Source organism: Haemaphysalis longicornis, unplaced genomic scaffold (assembly GCF_048455015.1).
Source record: "Haemaphysalis longicornis isolate Haplotype H1 unplaced genomic scaffold, Haemaphysalis longicornis Haplotype H1 scaffold_1, whole genome shotgun sequence".
In the NCBI taxonomy this organism is placed as follows: Eukaryota; Metazoa; Arthropoda; class Arachnida; order Ixodida; family Ixodidae; genus Haemaphysalis; species Haemaphysalis longicornis.
The window spans coordinates 414,656,222-414,673,352 of record NW_027526203.1 but is presented as its reverse complement, the minus strand read 5'-3'; the positions used below and the strand labels follow the sequence as shown (position 1 = coordinate 414,673,352).

General features: G+C 44.6%; 1 protein-coding gene across 1 annotated transcript; it reads right to left on the bottom strand.

Moving 5' to 3' along the window:
* Positions 1 to 53: 53 nt before the first annotated feature.
* On the bottom strand, positions 54 to 16,107 carry Pnkp (Polynucleotide kinase 3'-phosphatase). The gene is made up of 14 exons (XM_077687081.1): positions 15,875 to 16,107; positions 15,479 to 15,754; positions 15,150 to 15,394; positions 13,669 to 13,748; positions 12,484 to 12,770; positions 9,504 to 9,571; positions 6,815 to 6,907; positions 4,691 to 4,795; positions 4,585 to 4,612; positions 4,121 to 4,182; positions 3,917 to 4,026; positions 1,713 to 1,800; positions 1,563 to 1,630; positions 54 to 522 (listed from the first exon to the last, which is right to left on the bottom strand). The coding sequence occupies exons 1-14, from the start codon at positions 16,008 to 16,010 to the stop codon at positions 399 to 401; spliced, it is 1,770 nt and encodes a 589-aa protein (XP_077543207.1). The 5' UTR covers positions 16,011 to 16,107; the 3' UTR covers positions 54 to 398.
* Between the last annotated feature and the right edge of the window lie 1,024 nt (positions 16,108 to 17,131).

Here is a 17,131-nt window from a genome sequence, read left to right as displayed (position 1 = left end):
GCCAGAATAAAGCACAGCAGGGGGCAGCACCAGAGGAAAATATGGCCAGAAAGTCACCATTTTAATAGTTCCTTTATTGTATAATGCAGATAGATTTTGACATAATTGAGTTATATCCATTCCCCAGTCGCCAACTTGCACATTACCAGGTCAGCTGAGCACCTTCAACCACAACTTCTTGAACGAGCTGGGCATATCTGGGAGTATTGCTCCGCAAAATAGCTTGTGTAAATAATACAACACATTAGCAGAGTTATCTGTGCTTGAAACATACACCTGCGTGCATCACGAAACGTCAGTGTAAAAGTGTGCAGCTGCAAAAAGCATCTGGCTGTATATTCTGCGCTAACAGAAGCAAAAGCGAATGATGGTGTGGTCCCAGCTGTGTAGGAATGCTATCACTTGTCCTTGAGAAACATTCTGTACAACCGTTCATCCTCTGGTGCGCTGAACTTGGGGACAAAGTTGATTTTTAAAACAGATGAAAATCCTTCAGACAGGCTTGGCTCCTTGAACTTGGACCTGAAAAAAATGATGCCAGGAATTTTGAAAATGTCACAGTATTTTAGGGTAATTGCAACTTTTTACAGATCCAGACAGTCAGGCAATCAATTAAATTTGTTGCTGGCCAGCAATATGTGCACGCCTCAAAGGTCAATGCAAACCAAAGCTTGACAAGCCTAAGAACTTTGCACATCATGCTCCTGCTTGCAGCAAACCGTATGTTATTTGTGCAGGTCTAAGTCTACTGCACAGATACTCTGGGCGCTGCAAACTGGCAGCCACGAACAGAAAAGCCTCATTGATACGCCTTTCCGTGGATCATGAAAAAGAATGCATGATAGAGGAAAACGTATTTCCCAAGGATACAGAGGCCTGCAATACCTAACTGCTGGGCAAAGCAAATAAATGAGAACTCGATTAGCATGTTGCACACCACCCTAGAAAGAAATTCTGAAATCAGTCTGAGCCTTTCAAGGATTATATGTCATTTCAACCACCACAGAGGCGTGCGGAACACTACACCAGTGTAGCACTTATTTGAATGCACAGTGGCTATTGTTTTCAAAGCAGCCGAATGCAAGGAAGAGATTTTTATCACCTGCTTTTTTAGAATCCGGTTGTTATTTGGATATTTCTCTTTCTACTTAACTGCACTTTACCCTGAAACTTATTGTATTAATCGTATAGTAGGCACAGTGAAGATTTGCCATTAGCTGCTGCAATAATGGCCTGATCAAGATAGTGCTGCAGACGTCTTTTCTGCTGAAACTTTGTCAATAATCGTATAGTAGGCACAGTGAAGATTTGCCATCAGCTGCTGCAATAATGGCCTGATCAAGATAGTGCTGCAGACGTCTTTTCTGCTGAAACTTTGTCAATAAGAAAATACGGTTATAACAGTGAAAGGCTGCCTCCTCCCCTTTTTCTTCACATCAACGTATCTGCCTGCTTTACTGAGCTCACAATAAAATGTTTTCTTCAGAAATAGATGGCAAATTATTCTGCTAAAAAAGAAAAGAATAAAAAAATAACTACATAGGCTTGATAACTATACTCACCTGTGGCTGTACAGAACCATATCAGTTACAGAAACATGGGGCTGTCCTTTTAGTTTAATCTCTCGGAACTGGAATTGCAAATTGCAAATGTCAGTCACCACAGGCACACAGGTTAAAAAAAAAAAGGCCAAAGAAAGCAATGAGACATACCTGATTATTGTGCTTAGCCCTCTCTATAGGGCAGTCCAGAACAAAGCATCTGCACTCACAGCCGTGTTTCTTTGCAACTTCAACAAACCTGCACAAATATTCACACAACATGCACTGCACTCATCCCTCCTTTAGTGTAAGTGTTCTTTTTAATACTAAATAACGGCTGTTAACTCAAAATTCAGTTACTGATCATTTCAAAACATAATTATTTTATCAACAGAGTGAGATGCACGTCTGGCGCCAGTGAAAAAAAAAAAAAATTGTCTTCACGCATGTCACAGAAGTCTCTCCACCATAACTTGATCCCACACACTGTACCCTCAGTGATCAAATATAGCGCAGCAGAAACACACGGGATGGAAAGAATACACACGGACAGCTTTACTTATGCACCCTCAGAGTTGGCATAGCGGGTAAGGTCACAAAGCAATAAGCACAGCTCAGGAATAATGCTGCTGCGCAAGCTTGTTCCAAATTTGTATCTTGCCTGCCTGCATGCCTGCCTCTGAGGAAAAAGTTGGGAAGAACTTTTCCTCGGATAAAGTGTTATCCAGGTATTTTTGTGACTCCTCGATGATGTGAGGAGCAAATTTAGGAGCAGAATGGAGAGGGGGAGTGCGCATGTGTGCATGCTTGAGTGTTTACGAATGCATGCATCATCACTTTCAGTGTCTTACCAATTCCTACGAAAAAAAAAAAGTAAATGTACATTTCGCGCACTATGCAATGAGGCAGGCTGTGGGTCAGAATGGATGCTGGTTTGGTGGCGATTAAATGCACAATACGCCATAAGAATGCAGTGTTCATCATCGTCATTATCATCATCAGCCTGCTTAAGTCCACTGCAGGACAAAGGCCTCTCCCATTGACCTCCAACCGATGAAGTGTTATCGGTACGCAATACAAGCACGTATAAGTGACAGTGTAGTGAATATGTCCAACCCTGGCTTTTTCACTGCACTCTGCAATTCAACTCAGACTTTTTTTTATTATATTTCGTTATATGGTGGATTTCAGAAGCCTTAGTTTATTTGTAAAATTTACAGAGTGAACACCAGGTGCCCCATCAGGACCAGCTCATGAACTGCCACAACAAGGTCATGTTGGTTCGCAATGTGGTTTTATGCTACCCCGGCCATTGAAATTTCGATTGTCAACTGGTTTACTGTTACTAATGCACTAGTGGCCTGGTAAATTCCACCCTGCTAATTTGTGTAATTGTGCTACAGCGTACATCACCAAATCAGAAAGGAGGATAGTAAGTATGGCACTTTTGGCGGCCGCCGCTTTTCTGATGGAGGCAAAACGGGAAAACACCCGTGTGTTCGAGATTTTGGCGCACGTCCCCAGGTGGTCAAAATTAATCTGTGGCCCTCCACTACGGCGCGACTTTTCGCCTGTGTAGCGTCGGTGTGTTAAACCCCATAATCAATCAAGAATGACACTTTTGAACATACTTTTCTCGTGGGAAAAATTGATAAAAAACTCAGACCACGACTTGCATGTTCCAGGCTAATTAAGTAATTTGGAAATGTTTCTAACTCACTTCAGTCTCCAATAAATGCAATAGAAAATAGATCCACATTCAGACAGTAAAACAAAAACTGTGAGGCCACGAAGGGCTCAGCACCGCTAATTACAAATTACAAGTATACAAATACTGCAGCTACACTGGAACTTTTCACGATGCAAAATTGAGCCCCTACATACTTTGTACCATGCCCCACTTATCTCACTCACAAGTTGTAAGTGGACGCAGTAAATCACATCAGAAAATATTATTAGTGTTGTGACTGAATCAACACTGACCATCATCTAACTCAAACCAACAGAATTATTTGCCCACTGCACCAGGTCCCTGCCCCTCTTTCCTCTCCACACTAGTAAGATCATGCAGTTGAGGGTAATTCACTAAATTACATTTACTCATTCTTTCAATCACTAACTTGGCTAGTAAGGGTCTGTGCTTGCCAAGAAAGGTACTTGTTAAATGTGTGTGTGTGTTCAAAGACACAACAATAACAATAATGCATGTAGTGTTGTTCCTGCCTGCCTTTACATAAGCTGTTTTCTGTTGTGTGCTTATTCAAGGTGCTGCTCAAAGAGCAGGACCATGCAAGAATGTGTACCAGGCCCGCTGAAACTTTCACCGGATATTGGTTTCATACAACTCGTATAGTTTTGTACAACTGCAGCTTTACCTTTTCCGGCTTTCAGGGTCTGGATTTGTGTTGTCAATGACTGCGCTCTGGCCCCGCTTCAGCGCTCTTTCACATTCTTCAACACACTTTTGCCACGACCCCAAGGTGTCCTAGGAGCAAGCATCAAACACATAAATTTGTGGGCGAACGCCCACAGGTATTGCTAAACAATAACCTACTTTGTGCTTACCAACTGTGACTTACACGGTTAATGTGGGCATACTGCTTTGAGACAAGGTACTGTTTCGCAAAGTGACTCTTGCCAGCTGTTGGAAGGAACACATACACAGGTATCACACACATGAAGCAGCACAGCATGCACAAAACAGCTCAGACAGTGCCACCATAGGCCTGTGGCTGAAGTGAGTGAAATAGGAAGGAAAAAAAAAATGGAAAAGGCAGTATAATCACAGTATATCTTTTTATTTTTACTGCAGGCAGCAACAGTTTAACAACTGTTGCTTTCTCACTCGCATTTACCATGTTAAAGCTTCAAGCAAAAAGGACCTGTGAGCAGCCCTACTTGTATCACTAACACACATGAAGATAAGGGGCGAAAAAAAATGTGGCCCGATACATCAACAACATTTTTCATGCTTTTTTTTTCTTACTCTGTGAGCAACAAAATATTAGGCCATGCAGGAAGGAAGAATAAAAGAGGTACTTGCACGCAGGGTATCCAGCAAGCACGACGACCTTAAAATGCAAAACAGAAATTATTAGAGCATGGGCAGGGCGCTGTGTGCCAGGATACACGAAGGCACTGCAACCCACCTCAGTGTGGTTTGATGGCAAATCATCGGCATTAAGAAATTTACTGCCATTTGGTGCTGTTGCACCAGCTACAATTTCTGCCAGTGGCAGATCCGGCACTTGGCGCTAGGGAAGAAGAAAAAGACACCAAGGACAACATAACGTCACTAAAACGGTCAGTACTGGCACCAGGCCAAGCAGCATTAAAAGGGCACACCAAGGAACCAACATGCTGGACAGGCTCTGAAATGCGAAGGCGCACTTGGGGCTTTTTTTTACCTGAACTGGTGCAGATTAGTGCAGTATCATGCAGATCAGTGCATAGTGCTACTGAAGATATCAGTTAGTAAAAAAAATGAACGTATGCTGCACTGCTTGCACCAGTGCAGCCAGTTCAGGTAAAAAACGCCCGTACCGTTAACAATATTAGAAGACTTTAAGGAGTAAAGTTGTGAAAAAGTTGGCTGAAATCGATAGAGTGCTGTGCCTCATTTACAATGGAGTGGAGATGCTTCCAACCTGCAGAAGTGCCTACAGGTGTGTGTCAGAGGGGTGCACCAGAAGTTGGTGCAAGCAAAAGCACTAGTGGCACACTTGAAGCAAAACAAACATGTGATGCCGAATGGTGGGTCTGCCATAAGCTACCCCAAGTCCACGCTAGCCTTTCCATCTAGCAATAAACCCTGTTGCAGGTTTATAAAGAGGCAAGGTACCCGATGTCCAAACATGCTGCCTGGGAGCACACTCTTCCTCACATTGCACCAAGCAATGCTGATGCTTGCATCAACGTCCAGAGGCACTTCAGTGTGCAGTGATTATAATCAGCACAATCATTACACTGCACTTGGCAGCAATGGTGTGTTGAACAGTAAAGAAATGAGAAAACTGTGCAGCCACCATCACCTATTTTCAGTCCTACAACTTGAGACATCACAAAATCGTGAAAGAGGATAAGCAGATCTCATTTAAAGGTCTGTAAATGTTACCTGCTTGATTCATGACTGCGGTGGCTGTTTCTCTCCAAAGTGCCTGTATTAAATTTTGCCACATGTTTAGAAACTGCAGGTGGTCTAAATTAATTCCTAGCCCTCCACACACCACACCCTTCATAGGCCAGTACCTTCTCGGTCCAGTGTCCTTTTTGTACACGGTGTTAGACCTAGCCCGGTTTGCGGGGGTGGCTACTTGGCCAGCAACATGGTCATGTGCATGCTAGCTCCCTTGTGAGTTGTGTGTGTGTGGCGCACCATCTTTGCCGTACCACGAGACTCGCAAATGAGGATGCCAGAGGGGGGATCCTCATTGGTCCGCCGCCAGCACCTTCTCTCACAAAACAAGTCCCCCTTTCCACTGAGCCGACTTGTGCAAGGACTCTGCTTGGAGATCGTCAGTCACCAGGGGTACTTTGTCACGATGACAGATATCCGTGTCTGAGCCCACACAGCTTGGCGGTTGAGTGGAGCATTCTATCCCTGCTGCGAACGACTGTTGTACTCTTGTGTTGGACGTTACCTGTACCTCCCTGGCAATCAAGCCACTCTTTGGTACCGAATCGTTAGGGTCCGTCAACCGTGCATGAATACTCAAACTCATGCTTGAGTATTTGGACACCCCTACGCGGCTTGGATGTCTTGACAGTTATTGCTCTAGCACAGCTAGTAGGGGTCGTTTCCCTGAGATCCCAGAGCTAGCCCACAAGCTACATCATGCAACATCCCAACTTAATTTTTCCCTACACACTTTCCACTAGAGTGGGACCTGCCTTACTCAAGATTTGCAATGCCGAAGCTGATATCCTAAAGAACACAAGGGAAATAAGATACGAAAGCGCTGCTTTAGATTTTAATTTCCGTGTCTTCTTGCTGAAAGAGCTTTGAGAAAGCTGAAAATGGTCCAATCTTTTTACAAAATAATTTGTCTTCAGAGTGTCCTTTCACAACAGTGCAGCTCTGAGAAAGGTGTGCGCCTTCTGTTTGTAGATGTATACCAGTATGTAGATGTATGCTATTTTTTCCCTTTTCAAGGCCTTTTTTCATCTTAAGTATTTTCCTCTATGTTAACAACAACAATAATAGTCTGTATAAAAATTTTAGTTTACCCTCCCCAAAACAAAAACCTGCAGGCTGGCTCACAGGCTGCACTCACGGGGTCAAAAGCTGGAAGCTCGAACTTGGCTGCAGGACGTTTCAAGAAGTACTCTTCTGGCGTAAAAAATTTAATTCCAATGTTGAGAGCAAACTGAAACAAAACAGAAGGGCAGTGTAGAATTCTTTACTGTGCATAGTAGTAGTTGTGACCAAGAAAGAAGTCACAAAATGATAAAGATGCAAAATTTTTGTCCTTGCAAATATCAAACGTAACAATAATAACTAACAATTTGCAGCTAACTGTAAAATATTTAACTAGATAAATATTTCTTTGATTGGCCATCCTTAAAATTTTTCTTGCTATGGCATCGGAAACCATTACTTTTAAACACAATATCCTTATCACATTTTTTGCACACTTCAGATTTTGACTTTTTTTTTTTTTGCGTGTACCATCTTTAAGGCAAGCAAGCATGCACGTGAAATTTTGTTTGAAACCAGAATGAGAATATCACAAGCCACTATTCAACAAACTTCTCATTTTAACAGACCTTTAAGGCCAAATATTAAGTGGTGGCATATTTTGCAGATGCACCTACTTTGGGGATTTCGATACTCCAGTGTTGAAACTGTCAATTTCTACTACGATTAAATAAATCTCCATGCTTTCATAACTAGAGATTAGGAGTGAGCGACATGATTTCCCATCACACGGACACAACTGCACAAAACTGCATGAAAGCAAAGTAGTCATTAAAAATTGTCTTACGATCTCCAATGATACCATTACAGGATACGGCAAACATCTCTCAGAACTTCCATTTTATGGTGGCACTTTGTGAACACGTATGTCCCAATCAGTCCCTCACATCACCAATATGGATAAAGTAGCTGTGGGGAATAGCTATGCCAACAGCTCGCCAACCCTCCGACAGAACCACCGTTTAGTCGGCCGGCTGCCGGCGGGTCGTCGCAATTCGTTCGCTCAGTTGGAACTAAGCCACGACACATTTGTGAATGGAAGAATGTGCCTTTAGTTTGTTGGTTTGTAGACTGTATCAAGCTCTAAGTCCAAGACGCTCCTCCACACAAGCGCACACACTACTGGTACACTAGTAGAAAAATCTAAGGCCAATTGAAGGCGGGAGAAAATTCAGCGAAGTTAATATAGGTACTAAGGAATCAAAATCAACCGAACTTTTATTGCACAGCGTAAAACCAAAGTGCAGGAAGCACTTTTTGCGCTGGGTAAACTAGTACAGCAGTCAGCAGCACGACCACACATCTGCGAACGCTTTGCTGCCTAAGGAATGCAGTCGCTAGAGGTGAGATATTTGTGGGAATTTGGGGGATGTTTACTGCATGAGAGTTATTCAAGAAATAGTTATCTAAGCAGCTTAAAATGCTACAACTAAATAAGGATGTAAACAGGCTATACAATATACACTTAATATTTCCATTACTGACAGTGCTGGCTTATGGCCCAATGGTCAGGAATTTGAAAATTCGAATCCCCGAAAGCGCATGGTTTTTCTTTTTAAGTTTATTTATTTTAAGGCAATGTTTTCTATACTGAATTCACCATTTCTGCGCTGTCACGTTCATTGCTCCACGAGTGAGTTCGCAGAACGCGTGAAGACTGACACTGACGCGCGGGCGAGTTCTCGTCGGCGTGCTGTTGCCATAAGCACCGACTGCTTGCGAGCACAGTCCCAAATCAGCCGACCCTTGGCCTGGTGCGAACACACCTCTTATGATACAGGCACGAGCCAGGCAAGCTCCAAAGGTGGGCGGGAAAAGCGCATCGCATTTAAACGTCTCCAGTGGTACAGAGGGCGTTCATCCACAGCGTACGCCTCGGCTAGTGATTGTCACAATACCAAGCCATGCTGGCAGGCTTACTGACGCATTTTACATCCGACAGCTTGGCAGAAGCGCGGTATGCCGATTACTGAGATATTGAGAATGCCCAGCCAATGATAACATCAGATGCCAAGCATGTTGCTTCACAGAACCGAAACTGGTTTGAATTCTAATCTTTGACATCATACAATCACAGTGGCACGTCGTACGGACGTCACTGCTTTAGTTGGTGTGGCTGCCGCAGACTGCGCATGGTAGTTTTTCCACTTTCAAGCTTTTATAAAATAAATATTGCCTTCTCGACCAGATAAATGATAAAAAGTGTGTGTATTTGAGCCAGTCTACGCAATGTAAGCGAAAGGAGAATGTGACAAATTCACTTCAGTGTCCCTTTAATGCGTGAGGATGCTTCGTGGGCAGGCAAAAGTCATGCAGTAGAAGGATATGATATTGCATACTGTAACCACAATTTTTTCACACACACAAAAGTTGCTGATGTGCTCATTTTAGGTAAGTTTTATAGGCATTTGGATTTTCACACTGCGAATCGGGACTGTTGCGTGCATAAACGGGGGCATATGTGCCTCGCGGTAAAGACAACTTTTTACGTCGCTCACAGGGCTGGGCAGGTGGCAAGCACAATTCTTCACTCATGAATGCAGGGTCAAGTGACCCCACGAATCATTTCACAGAACCCTCTTCCTTTAGAAGCAGTGCACCAGGAGGACACGATGCATGCACCTTAACACGGAGGACAGAAGAACTGAGAGCCAGGTGGCCCGTAAAACCTAGTGATGCTAATTAGAAGCAAAATCCATTAAGAGCAAACGGCTCAGTAACTAAGAGGCTATTTTTCAGTAGTCGAGGTATTGACCACTACTTACCAGTCGATCTGAGCAGGAAAAATCCTTTTTGCGTTTTGGCTCCCAGTTTGCTGGCCTCCCCGCAGCATCTGAATAAATAAACATAATAAAGCATTGTACTTTATAACCGACTACACTGGGCTTTATGACGGCAGCCTAAGCTACACAGTTGAACCTGTTTAAATCAAATTCAGCTATTTCAAATTACTGCTTACATCAAACAGTGTGAACATCCTAACAGATTTTCTGGTAAATGTTACATATTTTGTATATCAAAGAACTCTTTCCTTTCCCTTCAAATTCAATATAGCCAGCTCCGACAGTACCCCATTATATCTCCATCTAATATGTACGCTTTTCTAGCTGCACAAGATTTTTACAGGAGTAGGCTGCACACACACATAGATGTTATTTTTTTCAGTGTGCTTAGCATACCACCCTCTAGATACAATAATGATGAACAAAGACTGGGTTCAAGGCTAAAATGGGGGCTAGTTGGTTCTGCATCTTCTTGAACCGCGCTGTTTTAAAACAGGAAAGGGAAAGAGCACACAGAGCACTTCGCGCTTCGTCTCGTCCTGTGTGCTCTTTCCTTGTCCTGTTTTAAAACAGTGCGGTTCAAGAAGGAAAAGACTGGGTTAATTTAAAGAATCCTGGTAACTGGGGCCAATGCAAAGACTGAAACTTGCCTAAAATGCATAACAGTGCCACTGCCAAAGAAAAAAAATCTATCTGCTTTGGACTAAAAAACACTTGGAATTTTCAGCCTTCCAAGTGCAGCAAAGAAAAATTAAACGCTTTCAGAGGCACTGCACACAATAGCACTATGCAAGGTAAGTGCACAATACTGTGCACATACTATATACCGCTCATTGAGAGTGCCAGACTCAGTATACGCTACCTGGGATAGAATATATTTTGCCGACTTCTTGCTCTTTTACTACTTGCTAGAACACTGCCAAGCAATGCCAAGATGGGTGTATTGGTGCCTTTCTTGCTTCCCTTTTTTTTTTTTTGATAAAGCTAAAAAGATTTGGCTTATTTAATAAAAACGTACGAAGGCATGCAGGTAGTAAAAATTACACCTAGTAAAGCCTACACGAGGGGAACCTAAAGTGATGCACTCTCATGCCCAAACCAACAATCGTTGTGTACACCTCATTTTTTTTATTATTACTGAAGTTTTGCTATCCATCATAAGGAACTTCATTTTTTTGTTGCTACACTCTCGCTGCAAGAAATTGATTTGCAAACATCATTGTAGCATAGAATTAGTTGTTTTTCAAAGTTGGAATCAGAGAGGCCGAACTTATACTAGACAGAGCTGGAGGACGACACAGCCGAAACAATCTTTCAATGTCAACTTAATTTATTTTCGCCTACAATGCCGTCGCTTGACCACCCCGTGTAGTGAGAGAGAATGGGAAAAAGGGGGCGGAGGTGACGGAAGGCCCTTAGAGGAAAGGGGAAACAGACGTGGGAGTACTTCGGTTGTCGAGGTGTTTTTGAAAGATACTCAAAAAAAAAAAAAAAAAGCGCTTCGTTAACTTTTTACTTCGTACTTGTGGTCGGAGACGGGGACCAATTTGAGCCATTGCCGAAGCGACGTTTGTCCGTGGGCTCTCAGAGTCGGTCTCCCGCCCCAACCCTCAGCCACCCCCATCCCCGGAATGAGACAAGATATTTCCCAAGGGAATAGAAACTGAAATGAACGCTTCACTGTTTTCCCCCTCCTCCACCTCCCCCCTGTCCTCACAAAGGCGGATTTTGCCATCTCGACCGGAAAACACTGCTTTCACAATCCCAGCCTTCCACAGCAATTACGTCGCCGATCCCAGGAACCCCTCCCTTCGTTTGCTTTGAGGCGTAGGCCGAACGAAGCTCGCCCAAGTATTCCTTGCACACAACCTTCAGGAACAGATGTAGCTACTGTTTTCGTTTCGGCCACAGCCCTCGAAAGGAAGTCGCGAGGCTTTCTAAGAACATTTCTTCGTGCAGTGGCAGTGTGGTCAGATGTCTGCCAGCCAAGATGCTGGCTGGTGTGAGGGCAGCCGGGGGCCATCATTGTTGGGGTCGTCGTATGTGTGGAGGGGCATGAAATTTATTACTTCCTTGGCCTCGTTCGAGCACTGTTGACAGCTCTATCTATGAAGCCTCCAGACCAGGGGTCCCAAACACGCGGTCCCAAATACGGCCAGGGGTCTCGCACAATGGTCGCAAGCAACTGCGATTTGTGAATCGAACACTCTAGAGTGCACTTAGAACTGGACGAGCGCGAGGCCGCCGAGAGACTCCCCACGGCGTTTTATGACCCTGCAAACGGGGCTGCAGGTCGCTAATGAGAAAGAGACGCCCTGACCGGAGTTTTCCAGGCTTCCGCGAAAGTGCAGAGGTTTCAGTACGTTGTGCGGCGTTTGTGGGTGTTTGCTTTCCTGTTCGCCTTTGTTTTCCTGTTCACTGCACTCCAGATGTGGCGAAAATGGTGCAGCCGTGCATCGGACTAGGTTCTGGCGCGTCAACATGCATCCACGTGCGCTTAGGCGCATGTCGCAGGGTATGGGTGCGAGCGATGTCGCGCTGCTGAGGAAAATACTGCAGCTTAGAAACTTCGAGCCATTAGTGGACCGCGTGGAACACCATGCACACGTGCACGCCTAAACATTTCTAGTCCAGATTTTTTTCACCCATGCAAAGGGAGTGAGCTGGCATAGATGAAGTAGACTAAGGTTCTGTGGAGGAAAGGCCGAAAAAGTGAAACGCACAAACTGTACAACGGTCGTTAATGAGTGTTGCTATTGGACAATTTTTTTTTATAGAAATAAAGTAACTGTAACGATATTTATCGTTACAGTTACTCCACAAAAAAGTAACAGTGTTACAGTTACAAGTTAATGAAAAAAGTAACTAGTTACCGGTAACGCGTTACTAGTAACTAGTTACTGCCCAAGACTGCTTTGTACCAGGCAGCTTCAACTCAACCAGATGAGCACAGTATTCCTACCTCCAACGTAAAAAGAATCGTCCAAGTTTATGGGGACTCCTCCGTTCCCACGGGCAACGAGGTGCTGCCATATTCCTGGTGCTGGCTTGCGGTAGAACCCATGCCCCATGGACACATAAACCTGTGCTCGTACAGCCAACCTTTTCAGGATGTGCTCCACTTTCTCTTTGAAGGCAACTTCATGACTGTGGCCCTTTGCAAGCCCCCTCTGATTGGTTATGATGACAACCTTGTAGCCGTCTTCTACGAGGCTGCGCAAGCACGTTTCCACCTGTGGCAACAGAATTCTGAAAAACAGGTTGTTCCAGTAGATTTAGAAAAGGACCACAAATGAGCTGTGATGGCACAAAGTTTTGCTTTGGTTCTAAGTGCACCCTTTTTACGTATAAGAAAGGCCAGATGTTGACTGACAATTCATGAAAGCATCAGTGTGTTTTAACAGCAGAGCTGATTAAACCTGAGCTTGGTCTGGTGGCGTTGATATGATTGGAACCGTTGAAAACACAATTGGACCCATTGGAAATGCAGTTGGTTCCAATTGTTCCAATAGGTCCATTTGTGTTTTCGATGGTTCCAAATTGGACTTCCAATGGCTTTTTTTTTTTTGGCTGGGAGAGAGAGAGAGACAGAAGGCTCTTTATTAGAAAAGAAGGCCGAGATGTTTGCCGGAATTGCGACACCGACATGCTACTCGGCGGGGGAAGGGGGGAGGGGGAAAGAAAAGGCCCCATAGATTACAGGGCAGAAGAAAGAGGAAGAGAAGAAATAAAAGGAGACAGAAAAATAACAAGAAAATGATACTCAGTTTGTGAGTAGTAAGATTACAAAGTCTGTCTTCTAAACTCTAAATCACTGCAGTGACGCCAATCTCGTCCAGATAGTCGAACAACGCCTCCAGTACTTTTTGGCTGGGAAATGCTGTACATCGCTATTGAAATCACATTCATGGCAATAGCAGATTTATTCCCATATTAAATGTAACTATTTCAGAAGGCTCCCTTTCCTATCTTCTCTATCATAAACAAGACATTTTTTTATTGCCCAGTTTTCATTCATTTGAACTTTTTTAGCATCCCACTATAACTGGAATTAATGAGCCATTAAACTGTTTTCATTTCTCTATGAGCCCACATTAATGTGAAGCATAAAAATAACCATGCAAACAAACAAATAAGGAAAGCTTGCCTCCAGTCGTGAGAGTTGACAGGAAATACCTTCCCAGACTTGGTTGTGATCAGAGTCCCATCAAGATCAAATGCTGCAATCTAGACAGGTGAGAAATGGAGCAATAAATGTCACTATGCATCTAAAGGAGTGGGAAAAAAAACTGAACATCAAACATTTAACTAAAGAAAAAACGTCTGAACATTACCTATCTACATTAATATAAATACCACATACTGTGCTCGGCAAACTTAGTGTCACTAAATAAGCTACTAAATAAGTGACGCTAGGCGAACTGATGCTTCGATACGTAGGATGCATATTGTCCATGAGGTGGTTTTGCCGTTCAAGTGCTGGTGCACTAAGGCAAGGATAAACCAACACTGGTAAACTGGATAGTTAGGTCTGTAAGCATGATGTCAGCAGCGGTGTTTCGCGAATACCACGGAGCTACATAGCCATGCTTTTGTTGCATGCTTTGGCTATGCATCCAGCAAAAGACTTTACCCGAAAGTTGTGTACGGAAAATTTTATTTAATTACGAAGCATTGCACTAAGACGCCAAAGCTTCCACAGGTAAGAGCAAAAATACATTTACAACAGTTTGCGTGGTTAATAAATTACACGTTGGCATAGGATCCCGCCTACTAAACTGAACATATATTCAACTTCCAAGGAAATTAGTTCTTCAGACAGAGCTGTGGGAGAACTTCACAAGCATTCACATTGCATGTGTGCATGATCAGCACACACAACCGAAAGAAAAAAAAAAATTTAAAAGGCATCCAAAATATTAGCTGCTTGCAAATACTAAAACGAAGTAGCTCCCTGACACATGCCGGTTTATCAGCTTCACTGTACAGGCGCCGTCAGAATTAATTGGAGAAAGGGAGCTGTGGCCGAACCGTACAGGAGCGCCGTGTAGCTTCACCGGCTGTAAACTAAAGGAGCAGAACACGCATGCGTGCCTGCCGACGGCGATAGACCCTCTATGCTTTTCAACCTACTTCTTTTAACGTGGCTTCGAGCATTGTTCGCAGCATACTGGTCTCAGCGATGGCGCTGATAGCAGACGCACCTAAAAATATTAGAGAAAAATTGTCACTTCGGATCCCTGTGACTGCGACACTTCTCCAGCAGCTCGCGTGTGCTGAAAGTGTGTGAGCGACACTGCCAGGTACCGCCTCTGCTATCAGCGCCATCGCTGAGACAAGCATGCTGCGAATAATTTTCGAAGCCGCATTAAAAGAAGTGGGTTGAAAAGCATAGAGGGTCTATCGGCGTCAGCAGGCATGCATGCGTGTTCTGCTCCCTTAGTTTACAGCCGGTGAAGCTACACGGCGCTCCTGTGCGGTTCGGCCACAGCCCCTGTGCTCCAATTACTTCTGACGGCACCTGTACATAACTGTGTGATTGCCCCATAACATGGCAGCTCACATAGCACGCGCAGTTCTGCACAGGTAACTTTTAACACTTGCCCAGAAGCTTACCCCCTCACTTACTTTTGACTTGTGTTCCAATCCTTCCGAATTAAACAACAGGACATTATGTTCGGCTAGTTGAGTCCACCCAGCTTTCATCGGTTGCGGAGATGGTGTAACATGGTGATTAGCTGCGACGCCTTCACTTTGTTTCTTAGATTCTTCAGGGCTTCGACGTGCTTTGTAGTTGCTTTGCATTTGCTTCAATTTCCGAGAAACTTCTCTTACGTGGTCATTTTCAGAACTACCCGCGTCGACACTGGCACCTGCAGAAAATTAACCACAAAAAACATTACCGCTGTGTAACGCACAAAAGATCTAAAAAAAAAAAGGAACAAGCTTTCACACACGTTTTTTTGGCAGCGGCATTTCTCCGTCGTCTGATTTCCGCTTTGATTGAGGCCTTCCGTCCGTACTGGGTGAACCGATTTCAGCGGTTGTGTGGGAGGGAGCCTTTTCAAAGACAACGACATAAGGAAGGTCCCCGACGAGGAGATCAAACTGATCACCGTCAGAAAGCGTCGCAGTTTGGTTCACGGCCAGACGCTTTCCCGAAACCTGGCACGGGTTCTGTCCGAGCTGTGTCAGCTGGACCGTGCCATTGTTGAAATCCGCTCGCAGTCGGGCTGTAATCAATAGACGTGCAGCATGAGTTCCTCGTTGACGCACGGTATCAAACCAGTAACCTCTTCCTGCTGCACCTCAGGTAAGAACATCCTGGTGAGGACAAGGAAAATTGGGCTCACCTTGACATTTGGAGCAGCGCGCGTTCCGAATTTGAGTACTCCGGTTTCTGCCGACGACAGTGTCTTCGTTGTGTGGCAACACAATGTCAGGCAGGCCGCCGGATTTGCTTTGTAGCACACAACTCGTGTAGAGCATAACTTGGCCAAAATTGCTGAAACCTTAAAACTATCGGCTCGGGCACCAAGCCCGCCGGTGTGACTCTGCCTCTGGAAAGTTGCACAAGTCGCAACAAGTCAAGCCAAGCCGCACATGCGCAGACGAAAGTAGTGGTCGGCGCGCGTTTTAAAAGGAGAAATTTCGGTGCAGTTCTGCCGTAGAACCCCGATGAATGCACAGTGCGTGCCACGCTTATAAAGAACTCTAATTAGGCTACTATTTGCATAACTCTAGGTCGCAGCACCAATACAAAGAAGGTAAAGGGTGCTTATAATTAAAGCATTGTTTATAAGATGAGCACAGGATACCTGCTTCGTTAAATAAAAAATAATACCGGCTACAACACTATTACGCCAACATAACCGCAAGCTGGACCATTCCACTCATTTATGACCTTGGACGTGCTTCAGAAGGCGCAAACTCGTGGCTGTTAATCGACCATGAGCCAAACACGCAGAGCATATGGATGCCACCGCACGTCACAAACTGCGCTGAATGGGCGGAGCAATCCTCTGCCAAGCAATATCGTCATGACTGGGCAGTAAAATAACAGATCGCTCGCCGCTGATTTGTGTAGGCCCCATGTGAGGTGGCGTCTCCACATTACTTACCTACATAACCTACTTTTCCACGCAAAACGGTAATGCCGTGAGCGTCGGCGCGTATTTGACGAACCTGGCCGACTAGGCGCACCCCAAGCGTTCGCCTTGATCTTTCTCGCGTCGAACTGGAAGGCTAAAATCGACCTAAAAGAAACCAAACGATCTTTATAAGGATCGTTTCTTACAGAAAAAAAATGCCTTGCAAAAAATTATCACCACTGGGGCTCGAACACAGGCTCTGAGTGAGAACCCATTACTCTACCCTAGGCCACCGAGGCCAAACCGTGTAGGGCGTTAGTGGGGGTGCGTTTAGGCAGCCAGACTTGTCATTCACGCCGCCCGGACGCATTTCATCAACAGCGACAAAAATTCTAGCGGCCCACCCTCATTTACCCGAAATTTTGTCATATAGACCCCGGCTCATTCATCACGGGAAGGGAATGAGGTGGCTCATGCCGCAGCCCAAGCTGGGCGCCTCCTTCTGGGATATCAGCCAGA

Excerpts from the sequence above, each read along its gene's own strand:
- Pnkp (XM_077687081.1), bottom strand. The coding sequence starts at position 16,010 with ATGCTCTACACGAGTTGTGTGCTACAAAGCAAATCCGGCGGCCTGCCT. Across the intron at positions 6,908-9,503 it reads TTTCCTGCTCAGATCGACTG|TTTGCTCTCAACATTGGAAT; the intron begins GTAAGTAGTGGT and ends GTTTTGTTTCAG. Across the intron at positions 4,183-4,584 it reads GCTTGCTGGATACCCTGCGT|CTGGCAAGAGTCACTTTGCG; the intron begins GCAAGTACCTCT and ends TCCTTCCAACAG.